A 26,581-nucleotide genomic window follows, 5' to 3' on the forward strand; every position below is an offset into this window, starting at 1 on the left:
GTTCATAAACTAGTGCACAATCAGGTGTTTGTTGAGAGGTGGCAAGATCCTCCTATTGCCAAAACAATCTATTCCTCTCCACAGCAACAGCCTTGCTCAGATAAAGTAAACAGCAACAACTACAACTTTTTAGTATAATACTGTAGTGGAAATAGTATGCATTACTGGTGGCATTAGCACTACATAGCGGAATCAATGATAATTAATTATTATTTTATTAATAATTAATTATTTAATTCATTTTGATAATCTCCATGTTTGGGAGACATTAACTAATATGTAGTGTCCTTACCTGTCTTAATTTTAGCTTAGACAAGTAGGTCATCTTCACATATTATACAGCAGAATTAGCTAGAATTAATTACTATTAATGAATTATGCTCATTGACCCGCCGTGGGTTCTTGACTCTGAAATGGAATCTGAACTAGAAGTTATAATTCAATACAAGAAAGGTGCACACACAAACAAATAACCAAGGATTGTTTTTTTCACACAACTGGTTTATTAATTGTAATATCAAATAATGAATATTAATTAGACATTCATATAATAAAGTGGATTACAGCGAAATATGAGGGAACAGGGAGATTAATATATGAGGGAATTTCTTTATGATAATTATTACCCTAAGGTCTAAGAAAGGCTACTGTTTATCCCAGCAAACTTTCAGTACCAACCCATGAACCATGAGAGACGAGACCATGTGACCTTACGTATCCGGAGATCGACAGGGAGCTTGTTGCTGATGATGCCTTCCGGCACGACTTCCTGGAGAATTGCAGATGCGGGCCTTGTAGGTTGCAACCGCGAGCGTTCATTTTCTCCTGAGGCTTTCAGATGCAGCCGTCGGAGCTGGTGGTGTTCTGAAGGTCTCTGTGGGGATTCTTTGTTGTCGCTGATCTGCCGCCTTGTGAGAGAGAGACACGTCCATGCAGGTCTCTCCTAGGCAGGTTTCCTCATCTCAGAAGGTCATTCTGAGGGTGCGTGCAGCCGTCCTCTTCGTGGCGTTGTCGTCGTTTGGAGGGTCAGAGTCCTAAAGTTGCCTTCATGCTCTGGGTGTGGCGTTGAAATTTTGCGAGGGTTAAACTACAGCTTTTCTTAATCTGTAGTTTCTATCTGGACCACGCTTTAAAGACTGTTTAAGAAAGCCATGAGTCTGACGCCTGCAGAGTCATTTCCAAAACTCAGGTCATTTTACTCTTTTAGCCTTGAAAAAGGCTAAAAGAGATAACGCCCCAAGTATCTGGAGCCTTGAAGTGAAGAGTCGAACATCAGAGAAAAAGAGGAAGAAGCCTAAAAAGCTTAAAAGCTCAAAAAGCTAAAAAGCTTGTGTCATTTGGCCCCGAATACCTGACTCGTCCTCAATGATGGAGAATTGGAGCTTTTCTTGCTCCTGATTGGCTGTTATCTGTACCTTGGGAGTGGCATCACATATAATTTATGACACTTGACAAGACAAAGACTTGACCATCCCAACACAAAGTAATATCATTAAAAAAAAGACAACCATGTTCTATATAATTATTAACCAACTAAACACATAGTATGTGGCTACCTTGGTTCTACATAATTTCATATAAAACAAAAATGACTTTTAAACACATGTAAATTAGTTCCACCTATATTGATTGTCAAAACGGGATTAATTTCAAACAGTTGTGCACATATGTAACTTCAAATTGTTTTAAACCAATGGGAATTAAGGTTTGTGATTGTTTTGTTTAACAATCTTTCAAAAGGTGTGAGAGACTAGTTTTAATCAAGTTTGAGTCTGTTTGTCTCCGTGCATTTTGCAGAGATTCTCCTCTTGACCCTGAGACCTTGGGTCGTAAAAGTCCTGGAGTCCCTTCTTATAACAAATTAAATAAATCAGGGGCGGCAGGTTGTGGGTTCAAGTCCCGCTCAAGGTGACTATCTGTGAGGAGTTTGGTGTGAGAGAGAAAGAAAAAAAAACAGGAAGGTAAAGAGGTAGTTATGATATGCATAAATAAAATGTAATCTACATTTTGCACTCAAGAGTATAACACAGTGTATCACTAGAATAAATGATTAATACACTCCTGGACTCTGTAAAAAGAGTGAATTATGCGAGAAAATTTTGGCCAAATTTGATAATTTAGTTTAATTTGTTCTTAAAAGTTATTGAACTAAATTCCTGGATCTCTTAATATGTTCATTTTGACAGCATTAAATATATATACCTGTTGTAAATGAAAAATAAAATCAGTGTTTAAATATAATAAAAATGATCAAAAGCACATGTCACATAGAATACACATGCCTTATAACTAATCACATTTGAATATTGCAGCAGTGGTTCATTGCTCTCAAATAAAAACTTACCTCACAAAGCCTGTAAGAGTCTATCATGTGTCTGACACACTGTTGCCTGAAGCTGATGTATATCCTTCAGACCATCTCTCAAACCACTGGGATACTTTCTGGATAGATCTCTCGTTCTCATGTTCACAGTGTTCAGACAGAGCATCTGTGGAAAAAAGAATAGTACAAGACTTGTAAAACAGTTATTTAATCTTAACGTACCTAAACTTAACCCCTAACCATTAATACATTTCTATAAGTCGTTTATATAGTGCCCATGTGTGTAAAACTGAACATACTTCAATGTAAACACATTCAAAGCAACATCACACTGAAAAAAAAAACAATAATTATAATAATAATAATAATAATAATAATAATAATAATAATAATAATAATTAAAGATCTGCTGCTCACCACATCTGAGCTCACTCATCATTTCCAGAACTCTTCGCATTAATGCCTCTTCTCGTCTGCTCCACTCCCGATCAAGCATCTCTTTAATATTATCTTTCAGGGGCAGGGTACTTTTATCTGTATCATATAAAATAGCTAAAACATAACATTCTCTGGAGCAAATTAAGCAATTTAATACAAACACATTTACAGAAACTTTTTGTATTTTCTAACCTGGTGCTTCCTGCTCTTGTATTCTCTCCATCTCTCTTTCTCCAGCTTTCTCCCTCTCCCTTGGCACTGAGAATCATACACACACTCAAATATCAAATATCAATCAAATATCACAAACAAATAATAACGAGTGATTGAATTTAATAACAGACAAATAAATAGCATTTTTAAATAGAATCCTGAGCTGCTGTGGGTTAATCAGATTCAAAGTTGATAATTCTAATAATCTGTAACAATATTATGAATCATTTACAGATTCTGAGGATGTGATAGACACACACGATAACACAGGTGATAAGTGTGTTACTTTCATATTATACATATTAACAGCAGATATGATGGTATTAAAACTGCTAGACACACACAAGCATTTTTAGATAATTTTCTCCTCCCACAGCAGGTCATCTGGTTTAATATTAATTGTCCTCCTGGAAAAAGTCAGATATCTATTTAATCCCTATCTAGCATAAATAATATAAAGAGTGATGTGAGATTCAGTTCAATAAACATGATGAGTGCTATTAAAGATAATGTCAGACTGAAATTAAAATAATAATAATAATAATAATAATTAAAGATCTGCTGCTCACCACATCTGAGCTCACTCAACATTTCCAGAACTCTTCCCATTAATGCCTCTTCTCGTCTGGTCCACTCCCGATCAAGCATCTCTTTCATATTATCTTTAAGGGGCAGCGTACTTTTATCTGTGTTATATAAAATAATTAAATATTACTTTCCCCAAACCAAAAAAGTTGGACTTTTGTTAAATGCATAAAACAAGACTAAAGTTTTCCATCCATCCATCCATTATCTGTAACCGCTAATCCAATTCAGGGTCGCGGTGGGTCTAGACCAGGGGTGTCAAACCAGATCCACGGAGGGCCGTGTGGGTGCAGGTTTTCTTTCCATCCACGCAGAAGCCACACCTCATTCCACCTGTTTTTAATCATTGGATCTAATCAATAGATCTTGACTTTCAGTAGTGTGGGGCTTTTGCATGGTTGAAAAGAACACCTGCACCCACACGGCCCTCCGTGGATTTGGTTCGACACCCCTGGTCTAGAGCCTACCTGGAATTATTGGGCACAAGGCAGGAATACACCCTGGAGGGGGCGCCAGTCCTTCACAGGGCAACACAGACATACACACATTCACTCACACCTATGGACACTTTTGAGTTGCCAATCCACCTACCAACGTGTGTTTTTGGACCATGAGAGGAAACCGGAGCACCCAGAGGAAACCCATGCGGACACAGGGACAACACACCACACTCCTCACAAACAGTGTGTCTGTGTGTGTGTGTGTGTGTGTGTCACCCTGTGAAGGACTGGCACCCCTTCCAGGGTGTGTTCCCGCCTTGCGCCCAATGATTCTAGGTAGACTTGAACTGAATTGGATAAGTGGTTATAAAAAATGAATGAATAAACATCACAAAGAAAATATTTCAATCAACAGACAAAGTTGATTTTATTGTATTTATAAACATACCCTGGGAAAGAAGAAATATAAGAGTGAAGAGTATATACAGTGTTTTAGTTTTAACTTTTTAACCATTTCATTGTAAGCAGTTTAATACAAAAGTTATAAATGCATTATCCATCAAAGGGGGTTTAGAGAGAATTGTTAAACTATTCAACATTTCAAGATTGCAAAAATTTGACGGTCTCTTGTCCATTACACAGTGGAACATTCATGAATTCTGGAAAAAACTCTCAGTGACAACACTGGAAAATATTTCTTGGTGCTTGTTGTCAATAAACAAAATTTCAAGGGAATTAACAAATCACATTCTTGTTTTTAATGCATTTTACATGTCCCAACTTGGAAACATGATTTGTAAAATGTAGATATGAACTGATTTACTTACTGTGGGACACTGTTTGTGACACTTCTTCATCCCTGTGATCCTCTGTCAGAGTCCTTGAACTCGCCTCACTTACTACAAAGAACATGCCACATCTCTTATAACACTACAGGATATAACAAGTTACCACCGATGTCTGTAATATAAAAAACTCACTTTCAGGAGGGAAATCCATACTTCTATCTGCCCTTCTGGGGAATTCTGCGATCGTCTCTGAAACTCTGTTTAGAAACTGATTTTCTCTTCTTTTAAACTCTTCACCAAGTACCTGGGGCTCTGTGACAAATGGAATAAAGAGGTAAATCTACAATGAGAACTACTGGCTGTTTATTCTGTTAAAATAATCTACAGTCCAAAGGAGTGCTCATGACTATAAATGCTAGTGATATTAATTGTTTTGAAAGAGAACCAATCAGTTTAAGTGTACAGTCTTATTAAAATATTGTCTCTAATAAAATATGTTTAAAGATTCTCCCCTCACCACATCCTAGCTCGCTTAGTATTTCCTGGAATCTTGCCATTATCGCCTCTTCTCGTCTACTCCACTCCCGATCAAGCTTCTCTTTAACATGATCTTTCAGGTTCAAGGTTCTTTTCTCCTTTTCTTGACCTGGTCAAAAATGTACATGTTGTGACAGAATCAGATCGACATGTGCATGCAACTCAATTTAAGGATATCATATAAGGATTGTAGAAAACAAGACAATTCTGGACATGTTTCTGGATATCTAAATGTACAAATCAGATGGCAGTTTGATATAATGTAGAAGTGAACAGATTTACTCACTGCAGGACTGTATTTCAGACACTTTCTCATCACTGTGACCCTGCATCTGAGTCTTTGAACTCATCTCCCTTGCTTTAAAAACATGTTCATATTTTATTGTAGCAACACAGAATGTAATAAGTTAACAGATGACGTGTGTATTATAAAGAAACTCACACTCAGAGGGGACATCTGTAGACTTATCTGCTTTTCCAGCTATGAATTGTGAAAATCTGTTTAAAAGCTCCTTGTCCCTTCTTCGCCATTCTTCATCCACTAATCTGACAATATCCTGTAAATCTCTGGTGTCTGCCTGTGTGTCCACTTCTGGTCTTGCATTGATTTCATTGAATGTCTCTGTATTCAGTTGAAATGTACTGTTTCTAGCCATCATCTCATCAATCTTCTGGAGTAGCTCTGTAACCTGAACACGGTTCTCTCTGTCTTCATTGTTGAAGACGTGATATCTGTTCCCACATTTCTCAATCACCCACTGGAGAGCTTCTCCTTCGCTCTCAATGTGCTCCTCTATGGTCAGGTCTCCGAGAATGTCACCCGAGGTGAAAAGTACAATGGTGTTCCTCCACACTTGTTCTCCAAGAAGTCTCATATTTTCTTGAATGACTTTCCTCTGCTCCTCTTTAAATGAGGTGTCTGCAGGAATCACTAGGAGTAAGAAGGTTACGGCCTCCCCCACACTCTTCAGTATCTCAGACTTTATTGATTCTGGAGTGTACTGAGAGGGAAAGTACTTAAACCAGCTGGGTGTGTCCAGCACAGTAACTGGTCTCCTGTCCACCTCCCCGTGTGCTGTTACACATTTAAGAGTAGACTGACCAGTTAGAAATTCATTTCTGTTCAGGATGACATTACCAGCCGAACTCTTCCCAGAAATCACCCAACCCAGCAACGTGATCCTTAGCTCTGAGAGAAAAACAGGTACAGCATTAGAAAGAGATGCCTTTACCTGATTGCAAGTAAGGAAATCTTCTTCATTATGAATGGAAACCCTAATAAAGATGCATTTTAAAAGTTATAAACAATGTCAAAAGTGTTTTTATTTACAGTGTTATGAAAAAGTTTGGGCACTCCTGATCATTTTCAAGATTTTCCTCTATAAATCATTAGTCGTTTGGATCAGCAATTTCAGTTAAATACATCATATAGCAGACAAACACAGTGATCCAGCCTGGGTTTCTGGTCCTCAACTGGTCGCAGTGTGAGAGCATTCTATTTCAAACTCTGAATCCAAATCAATGCCCAGTCCTTCGGATATAATGTCTTGCTCACATATCATTCCACGTGTTTCAAGGCCCTCTTTCAATCCAATTAATTGCACGTTTCCGCTGACTCCTGTTCCCAAGGTCCTCAATATAAGTTTTTATAAGTTTGTCATTTCGTTAACTGCCACTCATCAGCCATGCAATAACATGCTCCATACCTGATAAACAGCCCTCAGCTTCTTCCAATCTTTCTTGCACCTCATTGAGCGTGATCTTTTTTAATTGGTTATGGATTAATTTATTTTTGATAATTGTGATGGAAATGTGTTTATATAAATGATTCATAATCAATAGAGATATTTAATCAGCAATGGCCACGCATGCTTGTGTAAACTAAAATTGTTTTATTCCTAATTCTCTGTGTGAGACCGCAGACTTATGTGTGTGTGTGTTTCAAATAACATATTGACACTTTACGTTCAATCAACTCCCTTTGTCTCCAGACCAAGGAGGTAGAGGGGGAGGCACAGGGCACGTCTGGAAAGGTGTTAGAAATACAGGAGATAGGAAAACTAGAAAACAAATAGTTGGAAACTCTGAGTTTTGGGAACAGGATACAGCGAAAGGTGACTGAAATGTAAAAGAGCGAACAGATGGTGAACTTCAAAGGGTTTTCCATGTATAAAAAGACACTGATCAAAAATGGTCAGCAGAGAGGTGTAAACAGCGTTGCGCGCACGTCCCTCTCTCACATTAATAAAAGCTGCCTTACTTGATGCCGACTCAGAGACTCAAGAGCTGTCTTATTTTCTGTCATGATTTTCCACCACATACATCAGTAGCCATTCCACATAAAGTGGAGTTAATCAGGTTGATTTCAGCAAACACAGTGTCCATATTTGTATATTGACTTGTCAGGATTTGTGGTGAGGTCTCGTTTCCAGCCGGACTTTGCCTCATGGCCATGTGACTCGAGTAAATTCATTAAACTACTAAAAAATATGGTCACATTTTTGTTCATTCACCAGGGACTCGAATTTGTTGCGAAATTGTGCAGTAAATAAACTTGATTAAATCATAAATTAACTGTATTGGTGGGTCTTTAGCTTTAAGGTGCTGCTAACTTGGTGTTCACACGTTACTCCGACATTTTGTTGTTTTATTTTTTCATGTTTTTAACCATAAACTTTTGGAAGTAATATTATGACAACAACAGATCCATTGTATCTTATTTGCTGGATCATTTGCCAGAGAGTGGGATGTTTTATTGGCTGCATCCACTGTGTTCACTCATAACATGTACCCACTTTATGGACAACTGAAGCACTGGGGAGGAAACCCTGCAGACAAAGGGAGCACAGGCTACACTACTCACAGATAGCAAATTCAAGGCAAGGTTTGAACCCAGGACCACACAGCAATTGAGCTGTTTGCTAATGACACTACCTGCAGTGCTACCATGTTGCACGGAAATAGAAAATTAGCTGAACATATTCCAAAGTGTGAAAAATATCCCTAAATGATTTCTTAACAACTAATTTGTAATGAAGAATATCAAAATGTTCCCTTTTTAAGACATCTGTGTAATTTCCAAGACATAGATTATTTTATGTCTTTCCTGATGCTGAAATGGAGGTGGATTATTTTATAGTATATTGATTTTTAAAACCCAGCTTAAAAGATATTTATGTAATTTACCCTCTTTGTTTAGATTTGTCCTTTGTTGTTGTAGTTTTAAAACTCTGGACTCTGCCTTGGCCGTCACTGTCTTCCTCCAATCATGAGCCTCCTCCAGTTTTTCTGCCTCAATTTTGAAGTAAGACCCATTATTTCTTCGTACAGTGTCCTCAATCTTCTCCAGCAGCTTCGTTACCTGAGATGTATCAATGTCTGCACTGTCAAACACATGATATCTGTTCCCACATCTTTCTATCACCCATTGGAGAGGTTTACCCTCTGTTTCAATATGCTCTTCTATTGTTCTGTCTCTAAGAGCATGGCCTCGAGTGAACACCACAAGAGCTTGAGTCCAGATCTGAGCACCCAGAAGTCCAAGGTGATCCTCTATAACTTTCCTGTGTTTCTCTGTGAATGGAACATCAATCTCAATGACCACTAGGACAGCGTGGGGCCCTGGATCACACAAAGAAACTCCTCGAACAAGCTCATGTTTCAGGAAGTGTGGAATGTCACTCAGGGAATAATGCTTCCACCAGCCTGGAGTGTCAACCAACGTCAGGTCTCTTCCATAAAGATTATCCCATACTTTCTTACACTGAGCAGTCCTCTTCTTATTTAGAAACAACTCTTTTCCAAACACAGCATTGATCAGCGAAGTCTTCCCTGAAAGCCTCCCCCCGAACACCACAACTCTCAGCTCTACAAAAAAGAGAACAAGTGATGGATGTTTAGAAGGATGAACATACACATGTTGTCGAAATGACAAGATTCCAGTGTTTATTAAATTCGACATATTATGAAAATATTATTTGTTTAATGTATGTGAACATTAATTTGGTGATCTAGATCCCATCAATCCACACAGTGTAAAATAATGAATGGTGCTTTGTGTCCGGCTCTAAACGACTTGAATTTGACACAGCTCAGCACACTTAAAGCCTGTCGCTTTTCAACTGGTAAGGCTTACCCTTGAAATGGAGTCGAAATTGTGATGTCGAAAAACCCAGTCTCTTACAGGAATCACTTTCTTTCAAAACCACAACAATGGCAGTGGGAAAGTTAGGCGCTGTTTACTCATTGTTCGTTTTTTATTATTCTTGTGTGGTTTTCGAATTTTGGACTAAACATGGCTCCATGTTCCATTTCTCACAGATCAATTTTACGTGTTGCACATTCATCTTTAACAGGAGCTTTTCGTTGGCCATCAGCCCAAGGAACATGCAAACCTCTTAAAAACAACCTCGAGATAAAGTTATGAGCTGCTGCTGTGAGTCCGATTAAAAAAAAAAAAAAAAAGTGAAATCTGCTGTAACTTAAGAAATTTTACAAGCAGAAGGTTTGTGCTGGGTTTGAATGAGCTCTGAATTTCATGGTGATAGACATGGCTCTGGCCAACCAGTGCTCTACAGAGTTTACACATCACCACCACTCAGGGAACAGGGAGCAGCCAAACCCTCTCTGCCAATGCCAAACAGCATTGAAGATTTTTTCATGGGCGCAACCCACATGCTCATCTATACTGCTCATCCCACACATGCAAGGTTCCTTACAAATGTCGCATCATTTAAAAGAAAAATTAACAGGCTTTCCAATAGTATAATATTTATTGCCAAGAAGCATTGTTACAACAAAGGAATAATCTACCAACACACAAATGTTCTTACTTTTTCTGCTATGCTTATAAAGTCAGCTAAATACCAGATATTTAATGTTCAACAGACATTCAGCAACTGAAAGGATCTATTGAAATGATCTATTTATGCACCTACATGAACGAGTGAACAAGAACAGCAACACACATATATCTTAAACATATAGGTGTAGTCTCCAAGAGAGAGATTAAACACAGTCCTCCTTTCAAAGAATATCACTAATAAACCACTGACATTTGGCCATTGGAAAAGCAAAAGAGCCATGCCAAGTTGAGTAGAATGGTCTAAGTTCCATGAAGTGGAAGAGTGCCATAAGACCACCAGGTCATTTGTAGGAAAGGAGTATATTATGTACCTTTGAAAGGTTTACAGGCTAACAATTTATAGACACTGTACCTGAGGGATTTCTCAAGTTTTTCTATTTGTGAAATGATTTTCATTCTATGGATGCATTTTGATTGTTTTACTTATGGCTAAAACAAAAATTTTCTTTTACAAATTTACATCAATGAGTTTATCTTCAGATTAATTTCAGTCTCAGAGATTTATAAAAAAGCATTAACAGTAATTAATGTGATATGTGGTTACTACGCATCGGTGGTGAATCCAATCAATATCAGATTTCTGTCCCCAGATTTTGATCAAGCTCTGTGTATCAACACAGCTATACTCTTCTATAGCTGAAGAGAACTACACTCTTCCATAGGATGCATTAAAGTTTGTGCTTGCGTCATAAATCCTGTAAACACAAGGTGAACATTGGTGAAACACAACTGAAAACTCTTAGGCACATGTTCATACTGAAACTAAAGCCCAAATATTCCATCCTGATGTTTGAATCACAACTAATGTTTGGCAGTGGATTATCAGTAACAGTGTATATGCAAATATAAACAGGGAACAAGCAGAACAGGTTCCAGTTGAATTTGTTAGGTTGCCTTCTAATATCCGCATAACATTAACTGTGAAATCAAAAAGCAACCTCACAAACAGCGCTGTAATCATGATTTGTGATTGCATGATGTAATCACATAAACATAGCACAAAAAACACAGGAAATTTGCGTTTGGTAGATTATTACTTTGTTGTAACAATGCATCTTGACACAAATATTATACCAGTGGAAAACAAGTTTAGCCTTTTAAATGGTGTCACATTTGTAAGAAACATGCATTTGTGGGATGAGCAGTAGAGCTGAGTATGTGGGTTACACCCATGAAAAATTTGCCAAACCCTCTCTGCCAAAGCTAAACATCTTTGGAGATTTTTTCATGGGCGCAACCCACATACTCATCTATACTGCTCATCCCACACATGCAAGGTTCCTTACAATAGTATAATATTTATTGCCAAGAAGCATTGTTACAACAAAGGAATAATCTACCAACACACAAATGTTCTTACTTTTTCTGCTATGCTTATAAAGTCAGCTAAATACCAGATATTTAATATTCAACAGACATTCAGCAACTGAAAGGATCTATTGAAATGATCTATTTATGCACCTACATGAATGAGTGAACAAGAACAGCAATACACACATATCTTAAACATAGGTGTAGTCTCCAAGAGAGAGATTAAACACAGTCCTCCTTTCAAAGAATATCGTTATTAAAAATGCTGTGTAGTCCAGGACTTGGCTTAATGCATGTCTATAAAACCAGCCCATAAGTTTAACTGTGTGCTTTTTGTGAGATTTGTTATTTAATAAAGATCCACCAAGTATTAAAAGTTTGTTTATCAAAGTTGTACCATTGAAAAGTGGTAGCTAGGGTGTTTTACTTCTTATTGATTAAACAGGTCTCATATTCTTATCTAATCTTATATAACTTTAGCAGTCATTGTACACAGGTATGGAACTTGCTAATTAAAGTCCACGTTTTAGTTACAAATATTTTAACAAATTTCAGGTGCTTGCAACTCAGTTGATATTTTCAACCGGTTATGACGAATGTGTACAAGAATAAACCTTTGTTAAAATCAATATAATGTAAACCCAGAGCGTATTATATGGGAACGTGTGTGCACTAATGTTATTCCACTGTAATCCCACTCACCCATTGATGTGCCTGGTCCACACTCCCCTCAGACCCCAGACTTCAGATCAAGTGTTCAGCACACAACGATCAGAACATGAACTTGTTTTCTGAATACTGAGAAGTGCGAAGAGTGACTGCGTCTTTGTGGTTTTCCTTTACTTTCGTTTCTAATTTACAGTAAACACAGATCCAGTTAATCAGGTTCACCTTCACCACCTGCTCCATCCTCGGCTATTCAACACAGAACAGTGTCTGAATGTGTTCCTGCTCTGTTCTCTGTTCTGCTCTGTTCTCTGTTCATTCAGAAATGAAAGCCCATATTTTCACTGAACAAGTTTCTAGAAACTTTATCCACTTTTCCTTCTGCAATCAAATGCATTAATATGGTATTTGTGCCCCACCCTTCCACAAAAACAGCCTCTGGGATGTTTAAATAACAACATTTATTTTTTCATTGATTATCTGTAATTGCTTATCCAGTTCAGGAATACACCCTGGAGGGGGCGCCAGTCCTTCACAGGGCAACGCAGACAGACACACATTCACACCTATGGACACTTTTGAGTCACCAATCCACGTATGCTTTTGGACTGTGGGAGGAAACCGGAGCACCCGGAGGAAACCCACGCGGACACGGGGAGGACACATCAACTCCTCACAGACAGTCACCCAGAGCGGGAATCGAACCCACAACCTCCAGGAGCTGTGTGAATGTGACACTACCTGCTGCGCCACCATGCTGCCCGAGACCAGGCTTTGTAAAACTAAAAAGCAAAAAGCAGATTTATTTACCATGGAGTGAACCAACTTACCTTACATCTAGCTGATAGAATGAGAATAGTGCAGAAATACATATACATTTATTAAATAAATATATAATACAGAAATGTATAAATGTGGGAACAAATATCAGTTCAAGACATTTAAATCTTGTGAACAATTTCATTTAAAATATGTAATTGTTTGTTTATTTATACGTTATTTATTTGTACATTTAATTTTTTTTTTATTTATGTCATTGTTCATATCCTGTCCTGACATTTAAACTGAGGTAACTGTTCAACTGCAGCCAACATTATTTAAAGCTAGAGTTAATAATTCTGTTGAAAGCAGTGAGTGGAAACTACATTTTAAAATATCCAACATAAAAATATCTGCTGCCTCTCTTTAGCTTTACTTCCAAAGACGTTCCCCCAACACATGACCTCAGACTGCCAGACTACAGCTGGAGGAGTCCCAGAGAAAGAGAAAAAATCTAAGAGCTAAAGAGTACATGGGCAGACTGAAAATCCCACACGTCTGCAAGTACAAAAGTGGGTATGAGGCAGGAGTCATCATACAAAATGTATTACATGTGAGTTATTACTTATTTTATCATACATTAGTATCAAAACTACAGGGTGGGCCATTTATATGGATACACCTTAATAAAATGGGAATGGTTGGTGATATTAATTTCCTGTTTGTGGCACATTAGTATATGGGAGGGGGGAAACTTTTCAAGATGGGTTGTGACCAAGCTGGCCATTTTGAAGTCTGCCATTTTGGATCCAACTTTTGTAACCCTCTTCTCCCACTCTTCACACTGATAGCAACACCACAGGAAAAATGCTAGCACAGGCATCCACTATCCAGGAACACTCAGATTAAAAATTAATGAAACTTCACATTCACAACAGAGAAATCAGTGACACACAGATAACAGACAATTACAGATGGATAAAAAAACAGGATAATCAACATGTATGACCTTGTATCATTTCAGAGACCAGTGACTCCCACCAGACGTATACATATGTACATAATAGTTTCAAATATATTTGTCTTGTAGTTCTGATAAACATTTGGAATATTTTATTAAAAATATACTTCCAAGTTTTGAGCAATATGATATATCTAAATAAAAAATTATCTACCAAAAGGTGATTATGTACTAATACAAATGTAACTTGTATGCTAAAGACACTTTAGCATAATTTCATCATAATCTGTAGTTAATGTATGTTATGCCCCCATCTGCAGATGTCCCTGAGGCACTTCCCTGTAGTTTTCCCTGTTGAGGACTGGGACTGTTTTTGGATTGGCATACTACGATACTTTATACTGCACTAGTATGTACTGCATACTACATACTACTTTTAGCCAAATTCTGTATGTGAGCAGTATATAGAATGCCATTCTGAATACAGCCAGTGTTACACAAAACAAAACACGGCTTTTCTAACTTTCTGTACACTGTAGTTAAATCTTCTGGTTAAGTTAGGGTTTACGGTTATGTTCAGGCAAATTTTTAAGGCTGCCTTAAAATAACAAAATAGTATACTATAGTACATTGATGTTAGTATACATATTACATATGTGAGAAATGTACTTCATCTTTACTTAGGTTTATTTAATAAACTGAATTTTCAGTTTACTTTATTTTGTAAATGCAGCAGGAGGACTCTGTGACAATCTAGGGTTTTTCACAAGAGGCGGCTTTATTTTTGAAGCTTCATGGCGTTATTTGCTTTGTTTGTTTGTGTACTGTATCACTTGCTAATGAAGAACAGCACACTCTGTGAGTGCTTTACGATCATACAATTAATTTGCAGATTTATTAAAAAACATTAATTAGTTAATTAATAAATTCATTCATTCATTCATTCATTGTCTGAAACCCTTTATCCAGTTCACACACTTGATGACTCAGTTCAGTTCCAGTTCACTCACACACTTACTAAAAAACACATTGCTTAATACATTTCCATTAATCAATCAGAAGAATAAACACAAAAAAATCTGTTGCCACTTACCTCCACAGCATAAAACAGACAGCAACAACCTCAACTTTGTTAATATAAAAAATATACAATTTTTATAACTGAAAAAAACAACAGCTTTTAAAGATAACAATTTGCTTCTGGTTTTGTAAAACATATACATATAAATTCCCCCAACTCCTATTAAAGAAAATGATACTGGTGGTTGCAAAAAATTGATAAATGATAGAAAGCCAAAGTTCTACAGTTCTGATCATGTTTGATTACTGCAGTAGTGGCTAAATGATCACATGAAATTTCACATCACAAAACCCAAAGAGTATGTCATGTGTCTGATACATTGCTGCCTGATATTGAAGCATATCCTTCAGAGCACCTGTCAAACCACTGGGACACTTTCTGTCTGGACCTCTCTTTCTCATGTTCAGATGGTTCTGACTGAGCCTCTGTGGAAATAGAACAAATAAAACAGTTTTATTCACACAGTTACAAACAGAACCACTGACTATTAATCAATTTCTATAATCTGTCATTTATAACATAGCTCATGTGTATAATGTTGAACATATTTCTATTTGCAAGACATTCAATCAACAAGTTCAGTATGATATAATAATAATAATAATACAATCCGGATTGCAAAAAAGTTGGGACACTAAACAAATTGTGAATAAAAACTGAATGCAACGATGTGGAGATGGCAAATGTCAATATTTTATTCGTAATAGAACATAGATGACAGATCAAAAGTTTAATCTGAGTAAATGTAACATTTTAAAGGAAAAATATGTTGATTCAAAATTTCACAGTGTCAACAAATCCCAAAAATGTTGGTACAAGTAGCAATAAGTGGCTGGAAAAAGGAAATTGAGCATATAACGAACAGCTGGATAACCAATTAACACTAATTTGGTCAATTGACAACATGATTGGGTATAAAAAGAGCTTCTCAGAGTGTCAGTGTCTTTCTGAAGCCAAGATGGTAAGAGGATCACCAATTTCACCATTGTTGCGCAGAAAGATAGGGCAGCAATACCAGAATGGTGTTACCCAGCATAAAATAGCAAAGACATTTAAGTTATCATCATCAACCATGCATAACATCATCAAAAGATTCAGAGAAAATTGCTGTGTGTAAGGGTCAAGGCTGTAAAACTCTACTGGATGCTCGTGATCTCCGGGCCCTTAAACGTCACTGCACCTCAAACAGGAATTCCACTGTCAAGGAAATAACAGAATGGGCTCAGGAATACTTCCAGAAAGCATTGTCAGTGAACACAATCCACCATGCCATCCACCATTGCCAGCTGAAACTCTACAGTGCAAAGAGGAAGCCATTTCTAAGCAAGCTCCACAAGCTCAGACGTTTGCACTGGGCCAGGGGTCTTTTAAAATGGAGCGTGGCAAAATGGAAGACTGTTCTGTGGTCAGATGAGTCACAATTTGAAGTTCCTTATGGAACACTGGGACGCCATGTCATCCGGACCAGAGAGGACAAGGATAACCCAAGTTGTTATCAATGCTCCGTTCAGAAGCCTGCATCACTGATGGTATGGGGTTGCATGTCTGGAAAGGCACCATTAATGCAGAGAACTATGTTCAGGCTCTAGAACAACATATGCTCCCATCTAGACGTCATCTCTTTCAGGGAAGACCCTGCATTTTTCAACAAGATAATGCCAGACCACATTCTGCAGCAATCACAACATCATGGCGACGTAGGAGAAGGATCCGGGTACTGAAATGGCCAGCCTGCAGTCCAGATCTTTTATCTATAGAGAACATTTGGCACATCATAAAGAGGAAGGTGCAACAAAGAAGGCCCAAGACGATTGAACAGTTAGAGGCCTGTGTTAGACATGAATGGGAGAGCATTCCTATTTCTAAACTTGAGAAACTGGTCTCCTCTGTCCCCAGATGTCTGTTGAGTGTTGTAAGAAGAAGGGGGGATGCCACACAGTGGTAAAAAATGGCCTTGTCCCAACTTTTTTGGGATTTGTTGATGCCATGAAATTTTGAAACAACATATTTTTCCCTTAAAATGATACATTCTCTCAGTTTAAACTTCTGATCTGTGATTTGTGTTCTATTCTGAATAAAATATTAGATGTTGGCACCTCCACATCATTGCATTTAGTTTTTATTCACAATTTGTTTAGTGTCCCAACTTTTTTGGAATCCGGTTTGTAGTAATAAACCGTTACCCCTATATGAATATTACAGAAGCTGTTAACACACATGCAAAGTGATGTACACCATTTCTAAACTGTCTTTGTTCATGTTGTAATTGTTATTTCATTTTGATGTCAAAGTAAAAATCAATACAAACACTGGAGAAGATAAAAAAACAGTTAACCATCTACTGCTCACCACATCGGTGCTCACTCAACATTTTCAGGAATCTTCCCATTAATGCCTCTTCTCGTCTGGTCCACTCCCGATCAAGCAGTGCTTTAATATGATCTTTCATTTGCAGGGTACTTTTATCTAAATTATAAAACACAGTTTAGAATACAGCAAAATCAGAAAAATCTTTGCGTGATATAACAAATCAAATTAGATGACATATTGATAAAAATCCATTTCCAGAAAAATGACATTGTCAAAAGCTCAAAGAAGAATCGGAATCATGTTTATGAATTATCATTATCTTCTTTGCCACTTAATCAATCTCAGGGTCACGGTGGCAACAGTGCGAGTAAAGCCCAGGCATCTCTGTTCCCCACACCAGAAGAACAACATCATCCGCATCCGGTTCTGGGAAATTGAACTTTGATCTTCCAGTCTCAAGTTTGCTTTTCTAACCTTAAGGCCATAACTGCTATATAAATAAAGATTATATATATATATATATATATATATATATATATATATATATATATATATATATATATATATAATATAACTTTATATATTTTATATATAACTTTATATAATTATATATATATATATATATAACTATATATATAGTTTTTTTCTGTATGTCTTCTCTTGTGCACTTTGTAAAGTATTGTGACACTACACTTTCCTTGTCTGGGATCATTAAAATTTTATGTTATTTTATCTTAAACTGAGAACAGGCAAATCTTCCACTTACAAAACAGCAGCAATTAATATCTTCAGTTCCCAAATACTTAATCAGTTTCACTAAAAAGAATAGAGATGTAGCACAGCTTGAAATGTATTTCTGTCCCAGTGTTTAGAGCATGTGTCAGGCATCAACATTTGTTTAAACGTTTTTATATTTCCAAAATACAATCAAGCTGCTCAATGACAAAATTGGAAATCTGCAACTAATCTTGAAGAGAATGAACACATCACAGATTCCTGTTTTATTACATTTTACAGTGTCCAAACTTCCTGGTGAAACGGTGTTTGTACAATGTAGAACTAAACTGATTTACTCACCGTGGGACTGTGACTCTATTTGAGACACTTCCTCATAGCAGTGATCCTCTGTCTGAGCCTTTGAACTTGTCTCACTTACTGCAAACAACATGTCATGATGTTTCTATTGTAAATTTAACAAGTTACAAACAGCTAATTATGTGGGTACTGTAAAGAAACTCACAGTTAAGAGGTTGTTCCATACTATCATCTGTCCTTCTGGGGAATTCAGCTATCGCCTCTAAAACTCTTTTTAGAAGCTCATTTTCCCTTTTTTTAAATTCTTCATCAAATACCTGGGCCTCTGTGAAACAGAAAAAATGTTAATAGAAAACCACTTGCTGCCTATTGCATTTGTATAATATTGATAATCCTGTATATATATATATATATATATATTTATATATATATATATATATATATATATATATATATATATATATATATTTATATATATATATATATATATATATATATATATATATATATATATATATAAATAAAGGTATCCATGAATATAAAAGCTGATGATGCTATAGGTTTTGCAAGGGATCTTATTGCAAGGAACAAAATGTTTTCTGTAGGAAAACAGCTGCTCACCACATCTGAGCTCATTAAACATTTCCTGGAAGCTTCTCATTACTACCCCTTCTCGCCTGCTCCACTCATGATTAAGCATCTCTGTAACTGGACCTTTCAGTTGCACCGTACTCTCCCCTTTTTCCTGACCTGGTGATGAAACACATATGACATATACTTGCCACACAAGAAGAATCCATGAGTTGCAAGTGACATCACTGTGTATTGTAGCTGCCATGTTTAGGATGTACTTACTACACATAAACACAACTGAAATAAAACCGATGTATAAATAGTTAGTGCTGTGTTCTGAAACCAGACAATTGGTATCCAACATACCACTAATGGAAAAAAAATCATATGACTTCACCCCATTGATACAAAAAAATTTAGAAATTTTTGGAAATCTTATTATCTAATTAATTAATCTAAACATAGCACAAAAAGGAAGGAAATTGTGTTTGGTAGATTATTCCTTTGTTGTAACAATGCTTCTTGATAATAAATCTTACAGGGTTGGAAAGCCTGTTAATTTCCCTTTTAAATGGTGCCACATTTGTAAGGAACATGCATTTGCACCCATGAAAAATTTGCCAAATCCTCTGCCTCTCTGCCAGTGCCAAAATTTGCTATTGACTCGTTTGTGTTTGGTGGATTGGATGATTGAAGTTTGAAGAAACAAAGAATTCTGGCAATTAAACAATGTATTCATTTAATAAACAAGAGCCTCAGCAGTGGGTGGAAGAATCATACACAGCAACAGCTTGGCACCTCCTCCTCATGCTTGTTAGCGGCCTGGTCACTCACTGCTGTGGGATGGTATCCCATTCTTCAATCAGCATTTGTCACACGTCAGCCAACGTGGTTGTGTTGGTCACGCTGCCATTAAAAGCACGTGCAAGCTGATCCTACAAGTGTTCAGTAGGGTTTAGGTAAGGACTGTTGGCAGGCCATTCCATCCTCTCCACTCCCAAATTCTGGAGGTAGTCTCTGACAAACCCAGCTCTGTGGGGGCGAGAGATGTCATCTTGGAGGATAGAGTAGGGTCCCAAACTGTGGAGATATGGGGTTGCCACTGGCAGAAGAATCTCAATTCGATATTTTCCTCCTTCCTCCTTTTTCCAGTGAGGGAGATGCTGCCCCACACCATCACACAAAATGAGCTGTTTGGCATTGGCAGAAAGGATTTGGCAAACTTTTCATGTTCCTTACAAGCTTGGCAAAGGGAAATTAACAGGCTTTCCAATTGTATAAGATTCATAGCCAAGGAGGATTTATACAACAAAGAAATAATTTACCAAACACAAATTTCCTTACTTTTTGTGTTATGTTAATTATTCAGATTAAACGACAATTACAGTATTCAGATAAACTCACTGCAGAACTGTAACTCTCTTTGGAACACTTCCTTATCACTGTGATTCTGCGTCGGAGTCTTTGAACTCGTCTCACTTACTGCAAAAACATGTCATGATATTTCTATTGTAACACTACAGATTTTAACATAATAAAAATGACTAATAGATGACGTGGGTGTTATAAAATACTTACCGTCAGGGGGTAAAGCCACATCTGTCTTTCTGGGGAATTCAGCAATCAACTTTAAAATTCTGTTATGAAACTCTTTGTCCCTTCTTCGCCATTCAATATCCACTAATCTAACAATGTCCTGTAAATCACTTTCAGCCTCGCTGGTGTCGGCCTGTGTGTCCACTTTTTGCCCTGCCTGAACTTCACCGACTGTCTCCGTATTCAGTTGAAATGAACAGATGCTAGCCATCATCTCATCAATCTTCTGGAGCAACTCTGTAACCTGAACACGGTTCTCTCTGTCTTGGTTGTTGAAGACATGATATCTGTTCCCACATTTCTCAATCACCCATTGGAGAGCTTCTCCTTCACTCTCAATGTGCTCCTCTATTGTCAGGTCTCCGAGCATGTCACCCGAGGTGAAAAGTACAATGGTGTGTCTCCACACTTGTTCTCCAAGAAGTCTCATATTCTCTTGAATGACCTTTCTCTGCTCCTCTTTAAATGAGGTGTCTGCAGGAATCACTAGGAGTAAGCAGGTTACGGCCTCACCCACACTCTTCAGTATCTCAGACTTTATCCATTCTGGAGTGTACTGAGAGGGAAAGAACTTAAACCAGCTGGGTGTGTCCAGCACAGTAACTGGTCTCTCGTCCACCTCCCCCTGTGCTCTTACACATTTAAGAGTAGACTGACCAGGAACAAATGCTTTTCTGTTGAGGATGACATTCCCAGCCGAGCTCTTCCCAGAAATCACCCAACCCAGCAACGTGATCCTTAGCTCTGAGAGAAAAACAGGTACAGCATTAGAAATCATCTTCATGATGAGTGGCATCCTTGATCAAGACTGATTAAAAACAATGTCCCTGAGGTTGAAAAGCACAGTCTTACACTGCAAATTTAAATCTATGACTTTACTAAAGTACATTTTGGGTACAAAAACAAAACACTATTTACATTCAACTATCATCATCTTCATCATCATATTTTGTGTTTAATTAATTTTAGTGTTGGGTTGGCAACAGGGCAACAAACAAAGATAAAATGTATATCAAAAAAAAGCTTCTCAGAACACTAGACTGACTACCCCAGAGAATATATTTTAGATATCTTGGAAATGAGAACACATAAGTAAACAAACAATTTTGGAAGTGTGTAAAAATATCTCTAAATGTTTTATGAAAAAACTGAAAGTAAAATTTCTCTAATAAAAGCATAAGTTTTAAAATGTTTTTAGCTCTGAAGGAAGATAAAGGTTACCGAGAACAATAAAAGGTAAAACATTTAGACTGATATGGACAATATTTATTGAGCTACATATACAGAATTAATGTCTCTCAGTATGGAATTTGGCCACCATATTTGCTAATGCAACAAGCCAGATGTCTTAGCAGGGGAGTTGTAGAGATTCCTAATGGTGCCCAGTGATAATCAATCCCATGCAGCTTGAATATTCTCATGCTTTTCCTACAGATTCTGCAGTACTGACAGCAAGTCCAACATCACCCCAACATTTTCAATCTGGCGAGATGCAGCTCGCCAGTATCTGTCTTCAAGGAAAGATACAGGGACAGAGACAGGGATGAGTGTTGTCCTGTTGGAATATCACAGTGGATTTTGCATTCAGGAAAGGTACGGCTACTGGTTGGTTGGTTTTAAAGGCAATCATTGTAGCCATCTGTGTGCATCTACCCCTACGTCTCACAAAAGCCTGCCAATGGTGCTGCATACAGATCATCACTGCTCACAGAAGGTTCGCAATCATGGCTCTTGGGTCACAAAGCAAATGTTACTGGTGTGTGTCTTCTTCTATCCGCCAATGGTGTAATATGACCATTATGATGCGCAAAATCCTGCTCTTAACCTGCCTAACTCTTTGATATACTATGACCCTATGCCCCCTCACACAAGCTCAGGGCCTTTAGATTCTTGTCTTCTAACTATTTCTATATTTATTTATTTGCATTTGTAAAGCAAAGTTGGGTTTGGGAAATGCACTATATAAGTGTAACCTATCCTTTTAACCCATCTTTAATATAAGTGCTAATGTTTATTGAGCTGTATGTAACTTACCCTCTTTTTTTAGATTCCTTTGTTGTAGTTTTAAAACTCTGGACTCTGCTTTGGCCTTCACAGTCTTCTTCCACTCAGCAACCTCCTCCAGTTTTTCTGCCTCAATTTTGAAGTAAGACCCATCATTTCTTTGTACAGTGTCCTCAATCTTTTCCAGCAGCTTCGTTACCTGATATGTATCAAAGTATGCACTGTCAAACACATGATATCTGTTCCCACATCTTTCTATCACCCACTGGAGAGATTCACCCTCTGTTTCAATGTGCTCTTCTATAGTTCTGTCCCTCAGAGCATAGCTTCTAGTGAACACCACGAGAGCATGTGTCCAGATCTGATCACCCAGAAGTCCAAGGTGATCCTCTACAGCTTTCCTGTGTTTCTCTGTGAATGGAATATCAATCTCAATGACCACTAGGACAGCGTGGGGCCCTGGATCACACAAAGAAACTCCTCGAACAAGCTCTTGTTTCAGAAAGTGTGCAGTGTCACTCAGGGGAAAGTGCTTCCACCAGCCTGGAGTGTCAACCAACGTCAGGTCTCTTCCACAAACATTATCCCTTACTTTCTTACACTGAGCTGTTCTCTTCTTATTTGGAAATAACTCTTTTCCAAACACAGCATTGATCAGCGTAGTCTTCCCTGAAAACTTCCCCCCGAACACCACCACTCTCAGGTCTACAAAAAAGAGAACAAGTGATGGATGTTTAGAAGGATGAACATACATATGTTGTCGAAATTACAAAATTCCAGGTTTTTTTTAATTGGATATATTATGAAAATATTATTTGTTTGATGTATGTGAACAGGGGTGGCATGGTGGCGCAGCAGGTAGCGTCGCAGTCACACAGCTCCAGGGACTCCAGGTCCAGAGCTCCAGTGTGTGTGTGTGTGTGTGTGTGTGAGAAGGACTGGCGCCCCCTTCAGGGTGTATTCCCGCCTTGCGCCCAATGATTCCAGGTAGGCTCTGGACCCCCGTGACCCTGAATTGGATAAGCGGTTACAGATAATGAATGAATGAATGAATGCATGTGAACATTAATTTGGGGATCTAGATCCCATCAATCCACACAGTGTAAAATAATGAATGGTGTTTTGTGTCCGGCTCTAAATGACTCGACTCGACACAGCTCAGCACACTTAAAGCCTGTGGCAAGGCTTACCTGTGAAATGGAGTCGAAATTGTGATGTCGAAAAACCCATTCTCTAACAGGAATCACTGTCTTTCAAAACCACAACAATGGCAGTTGTAAAGTTAGGCGCTCTTTACTCATTGGTCGTTATTTATTATTCGTGTGTTGTTTTCGATTTTTGGACTAAACATGGCTCCATGTTCCATTTCTCACAGATCATTTTTACGTGTTGCACATTCATCTTTCACAGGAGATCACAGGAGAAGTCTGCTAACTTAAGAGATTTTACAAGCAGAAGGTTTGTGCTGGGTTTGAATTTTGTGGTGATTGGCATGGCTCTGGCCAACCAGCGCTCTGCAGGGTTTACACATCACCATCACTCAGTGACCACAGAGCAGCCAATGCCAAACAGCTTTGAAGATTTTTTCATGGGCGCAACCCACGTACTCATTTCTACTGCTCATCCCACACATGCAAGGTTCCTTACAAATGTAGAATCATTTAAAAGAAAAATTAACAGGCTTTCCAATAGTATAATATTTATTGCCAAGAAGCATTGTTACAACAAAGGAATAATCTACCAACAAACACATTTTCTTACTTTTTCTGCTATGCTTATAAAGTCAGCTAAATACCAGATGTTTAATATTCATTCAGCATTCAGACATTCAGACATTCAGCAACTGAAAGGATCTATTGGAATTATCTATTTATGCACCTACGTGAATGAGTGAACAAGAACAGCAACACACATATATCTTAAACATATAGATGTAGTCTTCAAGAGAGAGATTAAACACAGTCCTCCTTTCAAAGAATATCACTAATAAACCATTATAAACCAGACATTTGGCCATTGGAAAAGCAAAAGAGCCATGCCAAGTTGAGTAGAATGGTCTAAGTTCCATGAAGTGGAAGAGCGACATAAGACCACCAGGTCACTTGTGGAAAAGGAGTATATTATGTACCTTTGAAAGGTTTACAGGCTAACAATTTATAGACACTGTACCCGAGGGATTTCTCAAGTTTTTCTATTTGTAAAATGATTTTCATTCTATGGATGCATTTTGATTGTTTTTCTTATGTTTAAAAACAATTTTCTTTTACAAAAATTACATCAGTGATTTTATATTCAGATTAATTTCAGTCTCAGAGATTTGTAAAAAAAAAAAAAAAGCATTAACAGTAATTAATGTGATATGTGGTTACTATGCATCGGTGGTGAATCAAATCAATATCAGATTTCTGTCCCCAGATTTTGATCAAGCTCTGTGTATCAACACAGCTATACTCTTCTATAGCTGAAGAGAACTACACTCTTCCATAGGATGCATTAAAGTTTGTGCTTGCGTCATAAATCCTGTAAACACAAGGTGAACATTGGTGAAACACAACTGAAAACTCTTAGGCACATGTTCATACTGAAACTAAAGCCCAAATATTCCATCCTGATGTTTGAATCACAACTAATGTTTGGCAGTGGATTATCAGTAACAGTGTATATGCAAATATAAACAGGGAACAAGCAGAACAGGTTCCAGTTGAATTTGTTAGGTTGCCTTCTAATATCCGCATAACATTAACTGTGAAATCAAAAAGCAACCTCACAAACAGAATGTTTACCAAATTTGCGTTTGGTAGATTATTCCTTTGTTGTAACAATGCATCTTATGCACCAACATTAATGAGTGAACAAGAACAGCAACACACATATATCTTAAACATATAGGTGTAGTCTCCAAGAGAGAGATTAAACACAGTCCTCCTTTCAAAGGAATATCATTGAAAATGCTGTGTAGTTCAGGACTGGGCTTAATGCATGTCTATAAAACCAGCCCATAAGTTTAACTGTGTACTTTTTGTGAGGATAGATTTGTTATTTAATAAAGAACCACCAAGTATTAAAAGTTTGTTTAAAAGTTGAAATGTGGTAGCTAGGGTGTTTTACTTCTCATTGATTAAACAGGTCTCATATTCTTATCTAATCTTATATAACTTTAGCAGTCATTGTACACAGGTATGGAACTTGCTAATTAAAGTCCACGTTTTAGTTACAATTATTTTAACAAATTTCTTGTGCTTGCAACTCAGTTGATATTTTCAACCGGTTATGACGAATGTGTACAAGAATATACCTTTGTTAAAATCAATATAATGTAAACCCAGAGAGTATCATATGGGAACGTATGTGCACTAATGTTATTCCACTGTAATCCCACTCACCCATTGATGTGCCTGATCTTCACTCCCCTCAGACCCCAGACTTCAGATCAAGTGTTCAGCACACAACGATCAGAACATGAACTTGTTTTCTGAATCCTGAGAAGTTAGAAGAGTGACTGCGTATTTGTGGTTTTCCTTTACTTTCTTTTCTAATTCACAGTAAACACAGATCCAGTTAATCAGGTTCACCTTCACCACCTGCTCCATCCCTTGCCATTCAACATAGAACCATGTCTGAACGTGTTCCTGCTCTCTTCTCTGTTCTGCTCTGTTCTCTGTTCATTCAGAAATGAAAGCCCATATTTTCACTGAACTAGTTTCTAAAAACTTTATCCAATTTTCCTTCTGAAATCAAATGCATTAATATGGAGTTTGTGCCCCACCTATCCACAAAAACAGCCTCTGGGATGTTTAAATAATGCTGCGTGGATCTATGCAATTAATCAAGGGTAGATATTGGTGGGAGAACATGTTTTCCGATATTTCTCAGGGTAAAATTCCTAGAAACCTCCCCGCTGGCAAACTTATTCCCTTACCAGTCCCATCTCTCCCATGGTCACATATAGCCGTAGATTTCATTACTGATTTACCCTTGTCACAAGGCCACACAGTTGTACTCACTATAATAGATAGGTTCTCACGTGGAGTCAGGTTTATCCCTTTTCCTAACCTCCCTATGGCTTTCCAAACTGCTGAGACTTTGTTTAACCAGGT

At 37.6% G+C, this 26,581-nt stretch overlaps 1 protein-coding gene across 1 annotated transcript; it reads right to left on the reverse strand.

The window, feature by feature from the left end:
- Positions 1-502: 502 nt before the first annotated feature.
- LOC136708629 (uncharacterized) lies at positions 503-26,003 on the reverse strand. Its single transcript, XM_066683342.1, has 20 exons — positions 25,868-26,003; positions 22,515-23,189; positions 20,463-21,224; positions 20,289-20,366; positions 18,933-19,061; positions 18,517-18,636; positions 18,354-18,431; positions 17,316-17,432; positions 15,293-15,391; positions 8,511-9,191; positions 5,767-6,513; positions 5,611-5,682; positions 5,305-5,433; positions 4,980-5,099; positions 4,827-4,898; positions 3,544-3,660; positions 2,954-3,019; positions 2,741-2,857; positions 2,345-2,489; positions 503-1,916 (listed from the first exon to the last, which is right to left on the reverse strand). The coding sequence occupies exons 1-19, from the start codon at positions 25,869-25,871 to the stop codon at positions 2,368-2,370; spliced, it is 4,305 nt and encodes a 1,434-aa protein (XP_066539439.1). The 5' UTR covers positions 25,872-26,003; the 3' UTR covers positions 503-1,916; positions 2,345-2,367.
- Positions 26,004-26,581: the final 578 nt, after the last annotated feature.

The sequence above is a fragment of the Hoplias malabaricus genome, chromosome 1 (genome assembly GCF_029633855.1).
Source record: "Hoplias malabaricus isolate fHopMal1 chromosome 1, fHopMal1.hap1, whole genome shotgun sequence".
In the NCBI taxonomy this organism is placed as follows: Eukaryota; Metazoa; Chordata; class Actinopteri; order Characiformes; family Erythrinidae; genus Hoplias; species Hoplias malabaricus.

What these genes read in the sequence shown, in the direction of transcription:
- LOC136708629 (XM_066683342.1), bottom strand. An exon ending in GACAAATCTAAACAAAGAGG is followed by an intron (nt 6,514 to 8,510) that starts GTAAATTACATA and finishes TTTTTCTCTCAG; the next exon opens with AGCTAAGGATCACGTTGCTG. An exon ending in GTTGAGTGAGCTCAGATGTG is followed by an intron (nt 3,020 to 3,543) that starts GTGAGCAGCAGA and finishes TATGATTCTCAG; the next exon opens with TGCCAAGGGAGAGGGAGAAA.